Source organism: Tetrao urogallus, assembly GCF_951394365.1.
Source record: "Tetrao urogallus genome assembly, chromosome: 7".
In the NCBI taxonomy this organism is placed as follows: Eukaryota; Metazoa; Chordata; class Aves; order Galliformes; family Phasianidae; genus Tetrao; species Tetrao urogallus.
This window is the reverse complement of record NC_136820.1, coordinates 35,382,504-35,403,480: the sequence shown is the minus strand read 5'-3', so window position 1 is coordinate 35,403,480 and position 20,977 is coordinate 35,382,504. Positions and strand designations below refer to the sequence as shown.

The 20,977-nt window shown below is 37.8% G+C and overlaps 2 protein-coding genes across 2 annotated transcripts in view; both read right to left on the bottom strand.

Annotated features, from left to right (window-relative positions):
- The window catches only part of LOC306948501 (myosin-IIIa-like), a gene marked incomplete at both ends in the record, with an annotated part of 57,854 nt that extends 46,725 nt beyond the window's left edge, over positions 1-11,129 (bottom strand). Inside the window, 4 exons of the mRNA XM_079538140.1 lie at positions 100-216; positions 1,151-1,250; positions 9,428-9,588; positions 11,076-11,129. Coding sequence (XP_079394266.1) covers positions 100-216; positions 1,151-1,250; positions 9,428-9,588; positions 11,076-11,129 — 432 coding nt within the window. The remainder of the gene's footprint in view (positions 1-99; positions 217-1,150; positions 1,251-9,427; positions 9,589-11,075) is intronic.
- A 618-nt stretch (positions 11,130-11,747) lies between these two features.
- The window catches only part of LOC306948363 (myosin-IIIa-like), a gene marked incomplete at both ends in the record, with an annotated part of 33,893 nt that continues 24,663 nt past the window's right edge, over positions 11,748-20,977 (bottom strand). Inside the window, 2 exons of the mRNA XM_079537969.1 lie at positions 11,748-11,897; positions 13,202-13,278. Of these exons, the coding sequence (XP_079394095.1) occupies positions 11,748-11,897; positions 13,202-13,278 (227 nt within the window). The remainder of the gene's footprint in view (positions 11,898-13,201; positions 13,279-20,977) is intronic.

Genomic DNA, 20,977 nt, shown 5'->3' with positions numbered 1-20,977 from the left:
GAAATAAATTTCAAGAACAATTTTACTTTATACTTATGAACAGTCATATTTTATTGGAAATAAGTGCCAGCAGAAAAGAATCAAACTAAATTTTCACACCTGTGAAGAATAAATGTCTACATTCCGAAATGGATTGACAGCTATGAGAATGTCCCCAACATATGTGTAGATCTGATCCTTGGCATAACTCTTCTGCAACTGCTCTGTCACTGTATTCTGATGGAGAAAAAAAAAAAGAACACTGTCTCACAGAGAGAAAAAAATAATATAAGGAAAACAGACAGAACATGAATATAGTTACAATAAGTGAAGATAAGAGAAAAAGAAGACTTTAATGGCCAGGAATACACATTATCTTGATTGCAGATAAGTAATACTTTCAAACACCCTGGCATTCATAATTGCTTGTGTCCACACTCCCTTTGAACAAGGTACACTTACCAATCCCCAAGTGTCTATAGAAAAATTAGTTAATAAGTAGTGTTTTAGTCTGTACCAGTTTATTTATGTACAGTGTGACAGGAAGAATGACTGTTTATAACCACTGATGGCCTCTATCACCTGCAGATAATGTGCAGTGGCCTGATTCTTCTTCCTGTTTTTGAACCTCAAGCTATAAACACAGCAGATTTCTCTCCATCTTTATGCATGCTTCCCATCCTCATAGTAGACTCGCTTTTGATCTTTGACAAACCAGTGGGATTCCTGAGGAGGGCAGAGCCTCAGCTGACATAAACTGATCTCAATGCATCTCTGCACCAAAAAAAGTCAGTGAGAACCCAGCCTAGGAATAGTATGGTAAGCTAGTTTAGGACAACTCTGTATGTACAAGCAACAGGTGAGAATGTGCTTATTCTTGGACTTGGATCAATTTCAAGTTAACATATCATTAAAAATCAGCTATTTAGCTGAAATAAAATCCAGTGATATACATCCAGTTAAACAAATGGTACTACTATACTACTCAATCGGAAGTTTTAACTGCAGAAGGTGTTTTACCATACAGTTGGAACCACTCCAGAAAAATCTCATCTAAAATTGTTTGGCATAAAGTGAAATGCTATTGTACACTTACACAATAGAAGTACATGACACTGTTTTAATATCCAATTACATCTCCTCAAGAAAACACGAGAAAGAAAGTTCTTACCTCATCCAGTACCTCCAAGGTTGCTAAATCATCTACATCTTCTTGGTTTGAAACTAGTGACTTACTGTAGTTCCCTTTCTTTGTATGAATACGTTCAAATCTAGAAAAGACAGAATAAATGTTCTTGATATAAGGAAACAGAGTGTATCTTGCATCTGTTATCACCTCAACAGCAATTCAGCCAAAATATCACGTATTTCCATTGTTCTGAATTCAAATACATGAACGTTTGAACAACAGAACAGGAAATTATTTTTTTTTTTTTTGACAAAGTATTCAGGATGGTAACACTTCTAGCTTAGTAATGATGCCTGAGCTGGTCAGACTGTTCAGCAAAGTGCTACAGAACCACTGCAATATGTGAAATACATCCTAATCCAGAAGAATTTTCTTGTTCTTTAAAGGAAAAAAAAAGCATAAATTAGAAACACATTTTAAAAGTTCAAATGTTTTTTGTTAGGATTAAATTTCAGTAAAGTTTATCTTAAAATGCATTGTGGTTTAACCCTGCAGTGGCTCAGCACCACATTGTCATTTGCTCACTCCCTCATTTCCCAGTGGGATGGGGAAGAAAACAGAAGAAAAACAAACGAAGTAGAACCTGTATGTTGTGACAAATCTATTTACTAAGATAGAGAAAAGGAAATTAATAACAATTATAATGTGTGTGTGTTATGTATATATGTATATACACACATATAAAAGAAGTGATGCACAAAGAATTCCTCATCGCCCCCCTACTGATGCCTAGCTTGCCCCTGAGCAACAGAAGAGCGATGAACGCCCAACCCCTCCAGAACTCCTTCCACAAGATGTTAGATGGCATGGAATATCCCTTTGGCCAGTTTAAGTCAGCTAGTGTGAGTAAAAGCAGACAGGATTTTTCTATTCAACAAGGCCTTCAATATACAATGAAGAGTGGGGAGGAGATAAAGGCAGCTACACCAATGTGGAAAGCTAGAATGAACAAACATAACCCTGATGGGGCAAGCTAAGTATCTTCTGAGCTCACTCAGTACGATTTACTGCAGAGGTCACGGCCTGTACCCACTCCACAAACATCCCCTGTTTCCTGTGTACTGGCTCAGTTCAGGCAGGCTGGGTGCTGAGGGGGATGCAGAGCTACAGAGTCAGGCAGGCACCCACTTGGCTTTATTTGTCACTTGCCAGCCTGAAAAGGCTCACAAAGAAATAGGCAGGTGATGTCCTCCCAAACTGAATGCAATCATGCAGGCATGAGTGCCCTTCATCCAGCACTTCTCTCTATTTCTCTCATCTCTAATGATGATTCCCTGAGAGTGACACAGGGTCTGTCCTCACCCAGGTGCCAGCAGCAGAGCAGCTTCTCCCTCCCTCAGGCATGAGCCAGTTACCACTAAAGCTCTTCCACTGCCTGTAAGCACAAAGGCAAGAGTTTCCTACTCACTGCAGATGACTAATTTTGCAACCTTAATATAAAGGCACAAATGTAAGAATTCACTGAAGGAGCCAGTTCAGCTTTGCGGTCTTTGTTCCAACAATGTACCCATAAATGGGCTGTAATTGTGCATGTATTTAAGTATCCTGAAGCAGAAAACACATGGAATACAAACAAGCAGCACCAAAAGGGACAGACCTGATATAAAGCAATTAAACATCCTCCAGAAAGGATCTTCTTTTGGAGCTTGTGCTGCAAGAACTACCTTGGTAGCATTGAATCCTTGCAACAACACTGTGAGACAATTCTTGGGTTGATGCATCTCAGGTTACATTTAAAAGTCTGAGGTAATATTAAGACTTAAATTAACTCTTTAGCTTTGCACAGTCTGCCACTGCTTGATTTTTCCATTTACCAGCTAAAGACATGGTTGCACTTGACGCCAGAGGTGTAGGCAGAATCCTATCCCCTCAAGAGAAACCTCTCCCCTCCATAACCCACGCTTCTATTTATACCTCCATTCTTTTAACAGCTGCAGCAGAAAATTATGTTTGGGCAGTTGAAGGAATTTGTTCTTTGCTCCTGCACAAAGGTCGTTTTATGTCCAAAGAATGCTTCTAGTATCAGTACAACTTTGAGAAAGACCTATCAATGTGCACGCGAGGGAACGATGTGGGAGCTGCAGTACTGCATCAAGCTGTGCTAGTCTGTTATTTTTCACTGCCAAAGAATGATCCAATACAAGACATCTGCTAAGTTAGGCTTTCCGGTGAAACTGTTACACACACAGTATGGGGAGATGTTACTGAGTGTCAGTAAGAGTGATATTTCCCAGATTTGTTTCAATGACCATTTTTAATGAAATGCAGGAAGTTAACAACAGCCCTGCAATAATTCAGGGAAATGTTCTAGCTACAGAGACTTTTTTTTTTTCTCTCCCCTCTCTTTTAAGGAAACAATCTTTATTTATGCCAAGGAAGTTTAATTACATAAAATTGATTCTCTTGTAATCCTCTTCAGCTGACATTATGAGAACAGTAGTGCTTGTTAAAACAGATTACATTCTCCACTCATGGAACACAGCAGAGCAGATTTGCAGAACACAACATTTTTCTGCTTTGCTGTCAAAGGGCACAGACCCCTCAAGGGCAGTTATAGTGCTTCACTTGCTAAACAGCAACCACTTTAGTGCTGTTGACATCTATGCTGAAGTTTCATTACTATCATGCACATAGACATTGTGAACCAAAATAACCAATTTTCTCTCTTCTTATCAGAAATCATTTGTTGGAGACATTAGATTTCACAGCCACGCTCAGCAAGCAACTGAAGCAGCTAAAGGCCAGAAACATCAACCTACTATGGACAAGAAAATGAGTCAAGGCAGCATTGTTTGTGTGTTTTCTCCTTCACCTTCACTCATCCTTGTCTTTCAAGATTCAGTTAAATCAAAGTGAGGGAACTGCAGCTTTTACTTCTTCACATTGTCAGAATATATTTAAAAGATTTCTGATTGTTCCAAAAATACCCTGAAAAGGGAAGTGTGACTCATGATGCCCTCTTGCACTCTCTGCCAAATCCTCTACAGTTTTCCGTAACACGAAGGTAGAAACAGCTGTACATGTCCCAGCTGTTACAAATATCATTAAAAGTGACAAACAGAAAAGAAGCAATACACAGAAATTTGTACAGGATCTGTCATTGATAGTGATCCTGTTTCTCTGAAGGTTGTACTGAGCAAAAAAAAAAAATAATAATTTGTCTGCAATAGACATACACTTTAATAAAACTATAGCCTTACGTCTAAGCAAAATTTGTACCCAAATTTAGAAGTACTGATAGGTGCTGCAAGTATGTGTACAGTGTTTTGCAGACAAACCTCTGCTCCCTCTGTGTTGAAGTCATTGGGCAGCACCAGCTCCACTCAAGGAGCTGCACTCAAGCTTATGCAACCTTGCTGAGAGCATGGTGCTGCCAGGGCTTTTCATTCAGAGGTGGCCCACCTCCAGAAGTTGGGTCATGTGTTGCTCTGTACAATGTTTGCCAAAGTTTGTGCTGGTTTACCACAGTCTGCAAATATGTAGATTACTGGCCCTTCATAATAGGCTCAAGAAAAGGCTGTATCCCTTATTCAGGGAAAATATGTATTATTAGCTGAGCAAATAGGATATCTCCAAAAGTACTGCTTTGGATTGGTTCCTTATTGCCCTCATGAGTCTTGCCCATGCTCTACATGCAGAACCACACTGAGAAGACAAAGCGGAAGCTCCAAAAATGAGCAATGCCTGGTGGGTGAGGTATCCCACCTTCAGGAGGAATGAGAAGCAGACTGATGAGACTGTTGAAGAGCATTATTCCCAGAGATCTTGAATGCAGGAGGAACAAATTTCTTCTGCTTTGCATCAAGAGTTAAACTATTATTCATTTAAGAATCATTGCTGTCCTTTGTATTGTATGGAAGGAGACCTGAACTGCATTTCTATTCTGTTGTGGAGATGGGAACTACCCAGAAGCATATGGAACAGGCCTGTATAGCCAGAAATTTCTACTGCCTGGGAGGAGTTTGTAGCATAACTATACTATATATTGCACCCTCAGGAACAGTGCAGTAATACACAGACCTTGCTGGTACAACAAAACCTATAACAAACTACAGGAGTGGAAGAAGTGGCTTGAAGTGGTCTAGAATTGGTCTACAAGTCAACAAACACAGGTTTAATCCCTACTCTGTCACAGATTTCAGTTGGACACCTTGACCCAATCAGTACTGGCCTTTGAGTGGGCTGTGTTACTCAGCTCCTCCTACTACTTTCCTCAAGCTGGAGTGGTGATCTGCTCTCTGCTGCAAGCTGCCCTCAGAGTTTAGCTTACAGAGTTGTTATCAGCTGCTCCAACTGGCACGATGAGTCAGGGAAAGAGAGAGAAGCCTCGGGAAGTAAGTGACACAAGTCTGGGAAGCCACACAGGGAAAGTCGTGGGAGGAAAGTATATGGTACTCTCTGCTCTGAATACTAGTGAATAAATTGACAACCCCCTTTGAGCATATTATATGTGAACTTCTATGAACTCACCTCCCTGCCGTTCCAAAAGAGTTAAACCAACCAGGTAGCACCTTGAATTGCAGTGCTATTCCTACATGGTTAGCTCAGCAGGACAAACGTTTAGCAGAGCAATTCAGCTCACACAAAAGCCCTTGCTCTGAATCACTCTGCAATAGAAGGGTCTCTTTCCCACATTTATTTATAGGGCATATAAGTCTCTTAACTTGGGGAACATGGTTGGTTGCTGAAATCTAGGTGCACTGAATATCCCTCACATGCACTGCTCATTCTGGAATGAGTCATAATTCCCAGGAAATACACGTTGTACTTATCACTGAACATTTCTGCAGAGATTGCTGTAAAAACACTCAAGAACAAGACAGCCAAACAACTCAAGATGAAAGTATTGCAAACCTGACAGTCAGGTGTAAATGCGACAGTTCTGAAGGCCATTTCAAAGACAGCTATTTCTGTTGCAAAGTAAATCTCTTTACAATGCAGGCTTTTTCCCCTCATTCAGCCTGGTGAGAAGTGTATTTTTAGAACAGTTTTTAGGTATATGCTGCAGCACTAACTTCTAATCATTATTTTGATCAGTAATTATAAATTTTAATAGCTATAAGATGACAAGCAAGAAAGTGTGACTGAGGGATTGGCTTAAATCAAGGGAAAGCTTAAGGAGCACCCAAAGGTGATCAGGCTCAGATGAACTTACTGTTTCTCCATGATAGAATCTGTCTTACTTTCTGTGGTGTGTTTCCTTCACCAGGTGCTTGAAAAGGATGCAACAGTTTTCTAAAGCCAGGTCTCTCTTTGCTGGGCTAGTACCAATAATAATGAAAATTTCAAACAGCCTGATGCAATGCCCTAATGCCTCGGTGACTGGTCAACATTAAAAAATACCTCAGAAACAATAGTGGTAGAGGAAGTTGCTATAGGGTGGCTCCTCTTTCAGTCTAGAGATCACAGACCCTTTCTGAGCAGATATGGTGCAGAAATACTACACATTATGATCTGGCCTTCTGCAAAAATAAACTCACTGAGAACGTGACTTCACATGACGCCTTCTTTCTGAACTATAACAACTACACATCTAACAAGCATCAAAGCAATATCATAACCAGAACAGACTGCCACAGCGGAGGGCAGTCAGAGCCAAATTACACCTCAGCATAATGGACAAAAACAGTGATTTGATATCAAGTGAAAACAAGAATAGTGGATGTAGGAAGACCAGTGGCTGGACCTCAGCTATCAACTTTCAGGCACTCACTCTTCTGAAATAAATTTTTCTTTATTAATAAAGTATAATTTGAACAGGAAAATAAACATATCAAGAAAACAATTTGATTCCTTAATTTCAAGTCCACATTACTGAATTTCTTCAGTTTACACAGTGAACTCATACAACACACAGGAGAATTTCATGCCTGAGCATAAGGAAGGTTCTTTAATCCCTTAAACTACTGCCTCCCAGTAACAGCCAGCTGGAGATTTGGAGGGAGCCTTGGAGTTATGAACAGAACAGCTGGAGATCAGGAGGGAGCTTTCCAAGAGAAGCTGTTGAAACAGGTGAAAGTTCAGGAATTCCACAATAGGGCCATAACACGTAAGTGTAAAAACAGTCCCAGGACAAAATAATAAAGAAAGCCAGGCAATTTTAAGATGAAACTCTTCAATTGACCAGTCATGCTACAGCCTATATCATGACCAAATTGGATTTACATAGCATCATAAAATCATTAAGGTTGCAAAAGACCACTAAGTTCATCAAGTCCAACTGTCAACCCATCAGCACCTACTAAACCATGTTCCTCAGTACTACATCTACATGTTTTTTGAACACCCTGGAGGTGTTATTGTGCTTTTTCTATCTGTTGTAGTTTACAGAGAAATAAATAAGACGACATTACTTTCGGAATGACCTACATACATTCACTGCTACAAATAACAATCTTCCAGCAAATGTAATCAATAACATACTTAAGTTGAAGTCATTATATGTACAGTGACAGTAAAATGTGGCTTTTACTTCTAGACTTTCATACTATGTTCAGTGATTTCAGATATGAAAAGATTAGGTTAAATCAATGTAAGTGAGATTTAAATTAGTATCAACCTATTTATTAGCACTGTAAACTGCTAAAATTAAAACATTCAGATAATAAATTTTCATTACTTTCAAAAGGAAAATTCTATCTTACTTGAGGAAAATTTCTGCAGAAATTGCACCTGATCAACTGCAAAGGCTATGTAACTTCATTACATAGTAATATATTCCTTTAAAATCTGGTTCATATAAAGAGCAGTCAATTAAAAAAAACACAATATCACTGGACAGAGAAAGTCTTAATAGCTTCCTCTTCCAGTGCCACTTGGTAGCTCTATGCATAAGCAAATTGAGCCTTTTTTTAATGTTTGCATTGCATGGGAAAAGAAAGCTTATGTCATTTGCATTATAAAGCAATTACATTAAAACAAAATGAAGATTGAAGAATTTTGAAAAACAGAAGGACTTGCTAAACATGTAAAACACATAAATTATATGAAATTGAGAAAACACAATACGTAACTGACTTAGAAGCTTTATTTTCAAAAATGATTTAGGCATTGAGAGGACCATTGTCATAAGTTTCATCAAGTTATAAATTCATATTGTTTAGAGATTTTTATTTGTTTTAACACAATTATCCAGGGTTTTATATTTTTGTTATTATTTTTAAGTCTGGAGTATTGTCCAAATGCTCAGCACTGACACCTAAGGAGCTTATTTCAATTCCAGAGTTTTTCTGGATTAAATCAATTCTAAGTGCTGTAAAGAGCATACAAATTCAGTGTAAGTAAGTCTTAAATTTAGCCATGTGTATAGGTTTTCATAGAAATGCCAGAAAAGAGAAACTGCTACTCATTCTACATCCAATTCCAGAGTCCAAGAAAACTTGAAAATAAAAAATTATTTAGAAATATTCTTATTATCCATAAATGACAGTTTATATCAGAAAATTCTCCAGGATCAGAACTGAAGACTGCTATATATGTTGGTACTATAAATATGTGCAAAAGTAAATGTGGCACGCTTTAGTAAGTGTTTCCCATGTAGTTCAAAATGTCTTTTACATTTTATGTTCCATTTAAAAAATGTCTATCATCCTTTACCTTGATGCACAGGAGACACTGCACAAGTAATACATCAATACCAATCTTCTACTACATTCCACAACTGACACATTACTTCAGTGTAGTGGATTTTTTTTCCTAAATAAATTGCTGTATTGAACCAAATCATTTTCAGTTATTTTAAAGGAAAGCCATCAAGTGCTACATGTTTTATGCAGAACTAATACTTTTAAATATTAATGGAAGAAAAAAGGATATTTTAATAAGACATAAGCTTTTTTATAAAATATTTTTAATTTTGCGAAGTCTGATACTATCACTGTTTTCAGTCAGTAGCATCCAGTTCTTGCAGGAACCTGATCAGTTATTTCTAGCATCTCAGTCAATAATAACCATGGAAATATAAGTGAATTATAAACACTCATCTCACCTCATCTTTAGTATTCTGAAAGCTAGGATCCTAATCTGCATCTAGAATCAGAGGAAAAAGGGGAGACACTTCTAAAGATTATCTCATCTCATGTGAATCACAATGCCCTCCACTTTCTATTGGTTTTCTAGGAGGCACCCAAAGATTAAACACTGTATTTTTCAGTCAGCTAAAGTTATGAGAGGTGAATCCTTTTCTGAGCACCAGCCATTCAGAAACAGCGCAAGTATAAAGAGACTGCCACAACTGGTCTACTTTTTAGCTGTTTTTACCTTGCCTTTTCAGTGACTCCCATTTGTTGATGAACATCAATAAATTCCATAAGTTGTCTTTGTAGCATGTTTTCCTTTCCTTCAATCTGCCTAATAAAATCATGCTGCAAAAGACTAGATACCGTTGGGCGCTTCTCATAGTCTTTAGTTAAGCACCTGTGCTGGCAGAAAAAGCAGATGATCATTCAGGGGTCATTGTTAAGTTTTGACACGCCTGTCTGTAGTTCACTCATACTGTCATAATAAATACATCCATCTTATTCACAACACTTCAGTACTGAAAACTCTAAGATTTCACAGAATTGATAAGGTCTAGAAGTTCAATCATTGATTTTTGAAGCTTGAGATCATTTGTTTGCAAATGCTTAACGTAAAAAACAAGTTCCTTACTCATCTACAGTCAAAGGACTCCACCCAAAACACTTCTCATTTTTACAATTGAAGGAAGCAGAACAGAAAATTTTTTACTAACAACATATCTCCATGGAGAATACAATGATATTTTACACATGACATTTATACATGTTCCATATTCAGTTACAGTGGTCTCAGTTGTTACTCACTTGTTAATGAAGTCATTGAATTCAGATGACCACAGTTCAGGCTGCTGTAGTGTTGGAGGAGGATTCCTGCAAAGGTCAGTGACAATAAGTTAATAAGCTACTCAGCTGCCAAAAACGATGTGTGAAGGCAGGCTGAGTAATGAGTTTTAGAAGGCCACTGAAAAAAGATATTGATTTCCACTGGTAAAAGGAGTATGGGTAGAGGATACAATGCCTCAATGGCTCTTCTGCATTACATAACTAACAAGGAAAAATAGCATGGAGAGGATCTACCAACCATAGCTAAGAATTACTGTACTTTTTTCAATCAAATCAATAAACAGAAATGAAACTAACAACCCATTAATCACTATTCACTTGTAATAGCAAGTCTCTCTTTCCAAGCCTGAAACTATATACTTTAAGACATTTTTAAAAAGAAATTCTATGTAAAGGTTTTCCAGAAGGACTGAATTAATCAGCTTACTGAACAAACTGCAGGAAGAAACTAGCTCATTATTAGCCACGTTTGATTTATCAGGAGATATTCAGAAGGCAAGTGAAGTGAAGTGTATAGATACAGATATACTGTAAATTAAAAAATTCTTTGTTGTTGATTTAAAGTTTCTTATGCTAGGTACTAATATCCAAATTGTTTTGAGTCTCCTTCCTTTCAATGAGAAGTGCTATTTCCACTAAGCATACTCACTTAGACAAAAGCAATTGCCTATAGATGAGGTGACTCCTTTACTGTTAAATCAGTTATCAAAACCGCATTCTTTAAGTGATGCCTAATGTTAACTCTTGAACTTTTCTGTTTTTCTTAATTAAATTAAAAGGCAGTGGATCTTACATTTGTTCCTGGGCAGAGTGGTAGGCACCAAATATCTATAAGCGTATATGCCAGATGGCTTTTTGAAGGCCTAGATGAAATTACAACAGTTTGATTCTGCTTTTCCCATAGCAAATAGAGGTGGGAAGAGCATTCATGCTCTGCTTCAGTGCCAAGTCACCCAAGATTTCTTAAACAAGAAAGCAGTTTAAATTAATTTGGGTTACTTGGCTGAAAAGATCCTGGAGCACTCATATATGCTATGTGGTCTCACATGCTGTGGTACTACAACTGCTGGAATGAAATCCACTGACTGCAGTAAGGTCATTCCCTATATTCTTTGAGACCAATACTCTTTGAAACACTGGAAGTGGTAATTTGGGTACTTCTACATCCAGCTTCAAAGAAAGCACAAAAGTTGCCAGAGATACTGCCTAAGGACAGCAATACTGCAGCTGGCAGGAACAGCACTAGCTAATGAAAGGTAAGGGACTAAATGTGAACACTTTGCTTCAAAAGACGTGATAACATTTGAGGACAGCTGTGGTGCCTGTTTGACACACTGACCCACTAAGACTCGGTATTACTACCACAATTCATTTTCAAATATGGCAATACACGAGAACAACATACATGGGACTCGCATGAGTCCAGTGCTTATGTCCTATGCTTGTGTATGTTGGGTAGCAGCAGTCCAAAGGGGAAATTTTCATGGCTTTTTCACAAACGCAGCCACAGTCCTCTCTACATTTCTCAGGGGCTTTGCATGGTTGTAGCAGAGTCTCAGAAGATACATCTGGACAGAGTACTTCTAACCTCCCCTTAGTATAAATAGTATGAAGGAACTGTATGTACTTTCATAGTCTACGTTTGAAGAAATGTTAATGGAAATTAATGCTCAATGGAAATAATTCTCAGCCCAGCAAGAATTAAAAACATTAAGATACTACCTTGGTATTTTGAAGAGTGCCCTCATAGGGTGCAAATCAGCAAGTGGTGGATCTCCATCTCCCAGCTCTATTGCAGTAATACCCAGTGACCACGCATCACATCTGGCATCATATGAGCTATCCAGCTGTTGCTCACAGGCAATCACCTATTAGAGGAAAAGACCTGGTCAGTAACAGGACAGTCAAATATCTGAATTTAAGAGCATACTCATAGATGGGGAAATCTCTTATTGGATAGAGATATTGGATAAAATAAACAGAATTGCTCATATTTTGCAAGTTAAAACTTAGTGCTGCTGAAAAAGCAAAGTGTGACCTAGAGAAAGCAAGTCTTTTGTGAACACAGCCTGTTATCTGATCAGATGTCCCCTGATCTGACTGAAGGTGGCAAATCTTTGGCTTATTCACTTGAAGGTAGAAAACTGCATCCCACTGCTAAGGGAAGAAGCAAGGAACTCAGCAAGCCTAAGCTACTTCTCTGTAGATTTATTCCCGAAAAAGAACGAATGGAGTTACTCTGCTCTCTCCATGAAGAACACAAGGAAGAAAGCAAGAGCTGAATTCATTATCTTCCATTGGGTCTTTATTCAGCCAGTTTAAGGATAAAGCTAAGTTATCAAGAATGTGGTTTGCCAATGGATTGCAGGAAATGTATTCAGTTTCATATACATTTCAGCTCATTCACAATGCCAGCTGAACTAAGGATTTTTCATCCCTTTACCTAGATCTAAAGGTCTAGACCAATGAGGACAAGCAATGTATATTTATAAGCACATACGCCCATAGAGTAATTTCTGTCCTACAAAGAGATGTACATGTATATATGCACACGTGTTTGTGCAGACACAAATAGCGTAAGTACTAAGTATAACACTAAACAGTGTAACTAATTTTTTGTTTCCTGCTTCAGATTAAAGCATGTATTTATATTCTTCAGCTGGAAAAATCCCCAAATACACATAATACATCTTATTTATTCATAATGAACTGTTCATTTCTTGCTGTTGCCTATAAATACATTGTGTTAACGCTTTCCAGATGAAGAAATTCAAAAGTAAAAGCCCCAGTATATACAGTACCACCCTGGGCTCCATCCATCCACAGAGAGATGAGATACTTGGCATAGTTTGCAAATTTGGAAGGTTGGAAAAGATCGCTGGTAGTACTCGCTCCTCCTGAATGAAAATACTGAACTAAGCAATTCAGCTTCTTGCTCCTTCACTCTAACCTTGCAGTTTCAAAGATAAAAAAACATTTTAAATTAATCCTTGCAACCATTTAAGTAAATAGGTTTAAAACACTTTTCACCTATCAAAATAGAAATATCCTTTAAAAGGTCCAGCAGTCAGGAAGAAGAAAGAAAAACGAAGGAAGAACGGAGAAAGAGCAGAAATACAGAATTTGACAGCTTTCATACCACCGATGAAATACGTTGGAACATGAATCTTACCTCTGGAGCCATCCAGAACGGGGTGCCCACAGAGGTGTTCCGGCGGAGCCGAGTGCTGGTCAGCTGAGCAGACACACCTGGAAGAACCAGGGGAAGCTATAATCAGAGCAACTGCTATTTCCATCTGAGACAGTCCCTCTGAATGGTACCATCCCTGTTGTGTCTTGTCATGCCACGACCTCCTCTGCAGGTGTCTTTATTATATTCTTCCAGTTCTCTGCTATAGGCACAATCCTCAAAGTAATTGAGCACTTCAGCTCAGAGTCTGTGCATTTGTTTCCAGCAACTTCAGCAGGACTGAGATTTAGACCCCAATGAGTATTTCATTAGTAATCTGACTCCATATATTTTGACTGGCTAATTACAGTTTTATATCCTGTTTTAAAAGAGTGGTAAAGCATTTCAGGAGGTTAAAAAAAAAAAAAAAAAAGAAGTACTTTCCTGTACTTTCCCTTGTTTCTTTTCTACTTCTCATGCTCAGTACTGACACTAGACCTCTGTTTCCTTATTTACATATTTCAGGTTAAGAGCTATAAAAGATACTCATCCTCATCTCTTAGCTGTTCTGCCATAAAGACGAAGCAGTAAAATGGTGAAACATCAAAAACACAAAAACAGAAATCTCCCCATGCTTGAAGCAACATCAAATGCCTGCAAATCAGCTTTGCAACATGAGCTGTAGTTTAAGGAATTAACTGTTGCAGGCCAATACTTGGAAACTGGACTCTGAAATCTGAAAATTGCTTATGGTTTTAGATTAAAACACACACTGAAACATCAGGAATTCTAGTGAGCTACTGGTGAACTTCTAGTGAACTTCTGATCTGCCTGCTAACAATTTCCTGCCTTTAAAAATAAAGGTGGTATTGTTTGGAAATACCTCTCGTGTGTGCAAAGAGAGTACAACGTGTGGAGAAAACAAACCCTTTTCACCAGTAGGTCCTGAACTGTTATGGATTTATGAATCAAAGCTAACTGTGAGGTCCACCAAAGACATATTCTGAAGTTCTGATGCAAAAGATGGTAGGAAAGATGCTGTTTTATACTCTTATGTCAACTTTATTCTGATTGGCACTGAAGCTCATTTATTTTGCCTTCATATATAAACCTACATTCTTTTTGAGAAAATGAAAGGCTTCAGTTTCACTCTGCAAATGCCATTTTATTATCTGAAATGTGAAGCTTCAGTGAGCACCAGTGGCAAGTTTAAACTCTTTGCATTCTCTGGTTTGAATATGATTGATCTTACCTTCCTGAAAGCTTGGCAGATGGCTCATAACAGGAGCAATTCGTGTCAACTGCCCAGTGAAAATATACTCACTGAATTTTTGTCTGGATAGAATAGGATTGCTTAAGGTTTTTGTTTGTTTGTTTGTTTTTCCATGGAAGTAAACAATCCATTGCAGGCTTGATTTGCTTTTTACTCTCAAACAAGCATTCAGCTCAGATTCACAAATTATCTGCATTTGTCAATCACAGAAATGTACATAACTGCTGAAAACAGGGCAGCAAAATCCTGACTCCCAAATCAGCCTGTTCCTTTAAGACAAACTCAACCACTGCCTTTGCTCCCACTACTTTACTCAGGGCTTGAAAAAGCTGAATCTCTTCCTTCTTTCAATGACCACAGAAAGTCCAGCACAGTGTCTGCATCATGGAGTGCAGGAAAATATGAGGTTATGTACAAAGTCCATCAACCCCGTTCCAAGCTCAGCCAAGCAGGGGCTTTGACGTTGTTTCCTTGTTTTTATTCCTGGCCTTCAGCAAAACATAGCAAGAGGCAAGCACACGTTACCATGGGATTGTTGTAGTGGTACAAAAGGATACCAGTGTGTGATCCTTGCTTTTGAAGGGAGAAGAGGCTACACTCCCCTTCTACATGCTGTGGGAGTCTCCTGTGCTGAGCTCTTTTTTGTAGTCTTGGGATGGGAGCTGGGATTTAGATCTGCAGGCAAAGAAAGGCCCTAGCTGAATTTTTATTATTCCAGTGCCATATTTTGTAAATAATCATAACTTTCTGTGGAGATAAGGAGCAAAATATAAAAGACACACTGATGTGCACAATCTTCTGCCTACACGCTTTTTTTTTCTGTTTATTTAATAATTATAGTTCAAAGAGAAGGATTCCCCCCCACACTTTTTTGTCGTCGTTTTGTTTTTTTTTACTTCAGGAAAAAGCTGATTAAATTTGAATTGTTCACTACTACTTTCTTTAGGCTTTTTGTTTGTTTGTTGTATCCTTTTGCTTTTAGCAGTAAAGTGGCATTTTAGATTAAGGAGTGTAGGTCTTATGACAAATGATATTTCCTTGGGCACTTTCTGTGCACAGGGGAAAGATGATGTAATTCCGCACTTAGTAACATTTCTTCCAGCATTTCAGTAGCCAGTCAGGCATACAGCTAGCCAGCTTTTTTAAACTCGTTCATTTTCTAACAATAACATCCTGCTCCTCCCCCATCTGCTTTAATACTGCTTTGTTGCAAAGGGAATCAAATATTCTCCTAAGGAAATTTAAAAATACAACCAAAAGCAGTGTTTCAGTACACAGAAATTATAAATCTCATGAAAATTAACGGCTTAATAAACAAGTACATTGGAAGTACCAGTGCACACCAGAGAATCTTTCCTAATGTGCAAAAGAACTGTGCATACAGTTGGAAAGTATATACTTTTTTGATTTTATTTGTTTAAATCAAGCATTAGGTTATGAATAATAAAAAAAGGAAATTAGCAACTTTACATCATGAGTATTATATACGCCTTTCATTGCAAAAACTGGCATATTAGAGTAACACTGAAAGTAAAGCTACCTACTTATGACCTTACTATTCAATAAAGGAAATACAGGGCAGAAACGAGCTTCCTATTATTATAGGAAAGATTTGTCTCAAAGTTACAGCCAATCTGAGCAGACACTGTTCTGATCTAAATTGAGAGGCTGTACAATACTGTTTTATGATTATGTTCTCTGACAGAAGTATACACATTGTGCTGGCTGATGTTAACGAGGAAATTGTGAGCCCTAGCAAATTCTACTAAATTGACATTTTGCACACAGCAGGAAGACTGCAATTCTTATATGTTATATATACACATATCTGTATATAAAAACTCCAAGGGGCTTACACAATGTGTACCATCATTTGGCTACTACTTCCATAACCATTTGTCATTTGTGCCTTCAGAGTCCATCCTCCTAGCAAAGCAACCCTTTCCTCCTGAAAAAGATTGTGAACCAAATCCTCTTTCTTGCCCTTCTTGAAGACAGGAGCGACAATAGCTTTCTACTGGTCTTTGGGACCCCCTGATCTCCAAGACCCTACAAAGATTATCAAGAGTGGTCTTGCAGTGACATCAGCCAGCTTCCTCAGCATTCATGGGTGCGGTCCTACAGTTTTTAAATCTAATTTGTTTAAATGCTTGCTAACCTAATCCTCCCACATCAAGGCTAAATTTTCCTTGTTCCAGATTTCCCAACTGGTCTCAAGGACCTGGAATTCCTAAAGATCAGTCTCACAAGTAAAGACCATGAGTATACCTCAACTTCTTTCATGTCCATCATCATCTTATCCACTGTTTTAATGGATTGCCTTGATGCACGTCATGTTTTAATGATGAAACAGATTACTGTTACTAAGAAAAGGGCAACTGGAAAACTGAATTTTCCGAAACACTCAGGAAAACAAAATTCAAGATGCAAGTCTTCAACTGAAATATGGCATATCCAAAAGCTAACCAAACAGCCATTTGCAACTCCAAAATGATCAAAAGCTTAGTATCTAAGAAGACCATATACATAAGCAGCTTAGGAGACAGAAAAAACACGGTGTCTAATATGAAACTAACAGGTATTAAGTAAATGTGGGATGAAAAAGATGAATTTATTGTATAAAACAAAAAATATAGGTAGAGACTTAGGGATTTGTGTACTACACCTCTGATGCAGCATGCCGGTGAAGAAAGCCCTCATTCTTAGGTGATACCTTCCTTAAACGTTTTGATTCAGTCTGACTGCCACTTTTGAGACTCAGAAAGGATTCTTCCTCTGTATGATAAGAAAAATGCAGGAGATACTCTCCTTGTTATGTGACACAGTTTACCTGTTAAGATCATCTGGGTTACTAGCAACACCTATGCTGTTGGGACAGGATATCTGAAACACATCAGGACAAAAATACTTCAGTGCAAACTAAGTCATTAGATACAACTTTCAGGTAAAAATGAATCTAGTATACAGCAGGTGAGACAAGAAGGTTTTTAATAACCTCCTCTTAGAATCAAAGAATGGCTTATGTCAGAAGCAACCTTAATGCCTACCCAATTCCAGCCCCAGGACAGGGCTGCTCCCAGCAGATCATGGTGCCCAGGGTCCCATCCTATCTGGCTTTGAATGCCTCCAGGTATGGAGGCTTCTCTGAGAAACCTCTTATCCTAATACTCTATGAAACAGATGTGGACAAAGAAAGGTTCCTGAAAAAGCCACAGAACTATGGGAAGAAGGTGGTGTTGAATGAATACTATGTAAAATGTATGTACTATAATGAAGAGGTGAGTAAATGCAATGACTGCTCAGAATCCTGAGTAGCAATTATGGAGCAAAAATAAAATGACATGGAAAGGACAATAATTTATCTGACTTATAAAGAAAGGTCAGACATACTTCTAGCAACCATCTATACAACCTTCTAGCAATCCTGAATTACACCAAGGACTACTGGTTTCAGGGCTACTGTAGACAATTCATTACTATTCCATTTCAATCACTGCATTTACTTTCATACTTAAGAACTGAATAACAAAGCATTCAAAGCTCAGAGCAAATATCCTTTGGGCCAAAACTCAGGTTCAATAAATTCTAGAGCCTTACCTAAAAACAAAGGAGCATTGCAGCACGCTTCCTAACCAGCCCCTCTTGCCACTCTCACATGCAAAATGGTCTGGGCTGGCTGGGTAAAGAAATCAAGAGGTGAATTTTGTGACCCTTGAGAAAACTAAGAGGAAGTCTTTGCTGGCCAGAAAGTGCTATTTTCTTGCTTCATTTGTCTCTGGCATTAGACAGTAGCCTTCTGTGTCAAACTTCTCTAATGTGTAAGCCATCAGTGACATCTTTATGCAAATTTGGAGGAGAAAAAAAAAAATCAACATATAAAAGACCAAGTGAAGAGCTTATCCTGCATACAGCAGTTGGGCACGTGATTTCTTTTTGTTGTTACTGGACAACACAAAGGTTTTCATTCACATGTGGCTCACACAAAAAGTTTCTGAGGACTAAGCCTTCAACAAAGAATTACACATTTAACAAAGAAAACGTTCCACAGCTCAAGTCAACGCAATCCATCTTATCCCTGCTAACCCTGGTTTGAAAAATTTGGAATTACTACTTTGATTGGGTTCAAAACAGTTTGACAAGCTGCTCATGTAGAAAGCTTTCTTCAAAGGTGTTTTTTGTTTTTGTTTTTTTTTGTTTTTTTAACATTTATTGGCTTCTGTCATATTCCTTAGTAAATGCTTTTTAGAAGTAACATGTGAATGTCCTGCTATATGGTATGCAGAAATGACAACACAATAATAGCCTATTTTTGATTTGAATCAGTGAAGCAGACAGCTCTATTATGGATGCATGCTAGAATGACTAAGGCAAATACAAGTCCTTTTATGACTCATTGCTTCAAGTAAACAAAAGGCAGAAACAAGTATTTTTGAATAGTTTCAAATAAAATTATTTTAATTAATTGTTTCATTTTTGCAGAATGATTCATACAGCATTTATAGCTCAAGCAGTGCAAGAAAAAGGAGATGCAAGATATTCTGACTACTTCAGAATAAGCGATCTATAGAAGTCTGGAAAACTACTCAAGGAACTACTCATTCTCTTCAACATCAGCAGGACATGAAAAGTTGGAAATTATATTAATATATTAACAAGGACAGGGATTGAACTGCCCTTCCCCCAAACGACCCAGTGCTCCACCTTGGATTATTCACATCTGACTTTTCAACCTATTCACTGAGCACAAAGTGGCTCTGGACTTGTAGCCTGCCCTGCACTGCATGCATTTGCAGCAGAGTGCTGTGAGCCTTCTCTTGCACTGTAATGCCATGTATCTCACAAGGCTTGTCAGACTGATCTGTCATCAGCCAACATACTACATCTGCGGTGGTTCCGTCCCCAAACTCTGACCCAGGACTTCTGAGGCTTTCACCACAGGACTAGCAGAAAGCTCCCTTGTGCATCAGGAAATCAGTAATTAAAACAGATGAAACTCTTCAGATGGAGTCTTATCATGGGCTCATTAATTACTTTGAGATTGGCTGGCTATTTTGGACATACTTTACAGTGTAACTGATTTTACTATTCTTGCTTTGTCATTATAGCAGCTACTGGCTCATGTACACTTCAAAAACTTAGCCTGTTTAATATAGTTACTGAATTTCAAAGATTTTATCTGTATTTCTGTATCAAAATAGGCATGAGTATCATACAACAAAATAACAAAAACACCTATGCATTCTAACTCACATCGATCAATTGTTGCTGAACACTAAAAGTACTAAAGCATTACCAATATTCCATGACCCACAAGGAAGAAGTAGCACATTAGTACTGAGTTACAACAGAGAATGTTGGCAGAATTAGTACAAGCTTGTCCTAGTAGGAAAAAAATAACCAAGACATTTAATTCATGAACTAAACTGAATTACAAAACAGACATAATACCTTCATTTTGCATTACTTAGATGAAACTAGGTATGTATTTTAAAGTAAAAGTAGTTAATAAAAATTACACTACAAAAAAGACGGTGTACCACAGCTGGCTTGTTTCACAGAACCGAAATTTCAAATAACAAGGTGACTGTCCAGAAATGTCAGCTTCAGATTTTCTCGACTTATAACTTTGGATGACTTCAAATGGTTTTAAAAGAAGAACGATCGTTCTCTCCATTATAATAATAAATAATAACCGTACTACACTACAAACACAAAAACTAACCTCTGTCTATCTGGAGTTTCCGAACTACACGGAGGAAATAGTTCAAGTATTAATCAAAGTAACCTCAGTTCTTGATATGTCTAAATAACTAATAGCATCATTTCCCCATTCCACTTTTTCCCCAATGAGTCATACTCAAGTTAAATCTACCGTTAGGCTAATCTGCCAGGCTACTATACAGCGTGATAAAACCGTGTCAGCTACATGCACAGCGTGATATCTGAAACTGCGTTTGGAATACCAAGACAATATTCGCACACAGCTTTTAAATGCAAAACTTCTAATATTTGAAATAGTTCTCATAAAAGCAGAAAAATGCAAATGAAATGTCTGAAATACAAAAATAATCTTCACTATAGATACACTCAATTTATAACATTTTAAATATCCAATAGATGTTTTAATAATAGAAATTGCAATCGCTTTATCCATACTACTAAAGGAGCCCTTGAAGTCATTATACTATTAGCTACATGCAAAACAGTTTGTAATTTTCCACCATCTGCCAGCAGCAGTGAGATTCCATTACCTTCTTTCCATATCTTCTACTGGAACCTGATTTACCTATAGCAAACATTGGAACTTTCCTATGTATTGCTTATCCAGAGACTTCAGTGAGGGAGATTTTTAGATAGCATTAATGAAATGCCTAAGAAACTGAAAATAGAGATTGCCAAATCACTTGATATCACCTTTCCCACTATGTCAATACTAGGCGAGCTGGGACAGTGACTGGATCTCTTGTAGTCAGAAAAAAGCATAAAATTCAAAGCATGAGATTTAA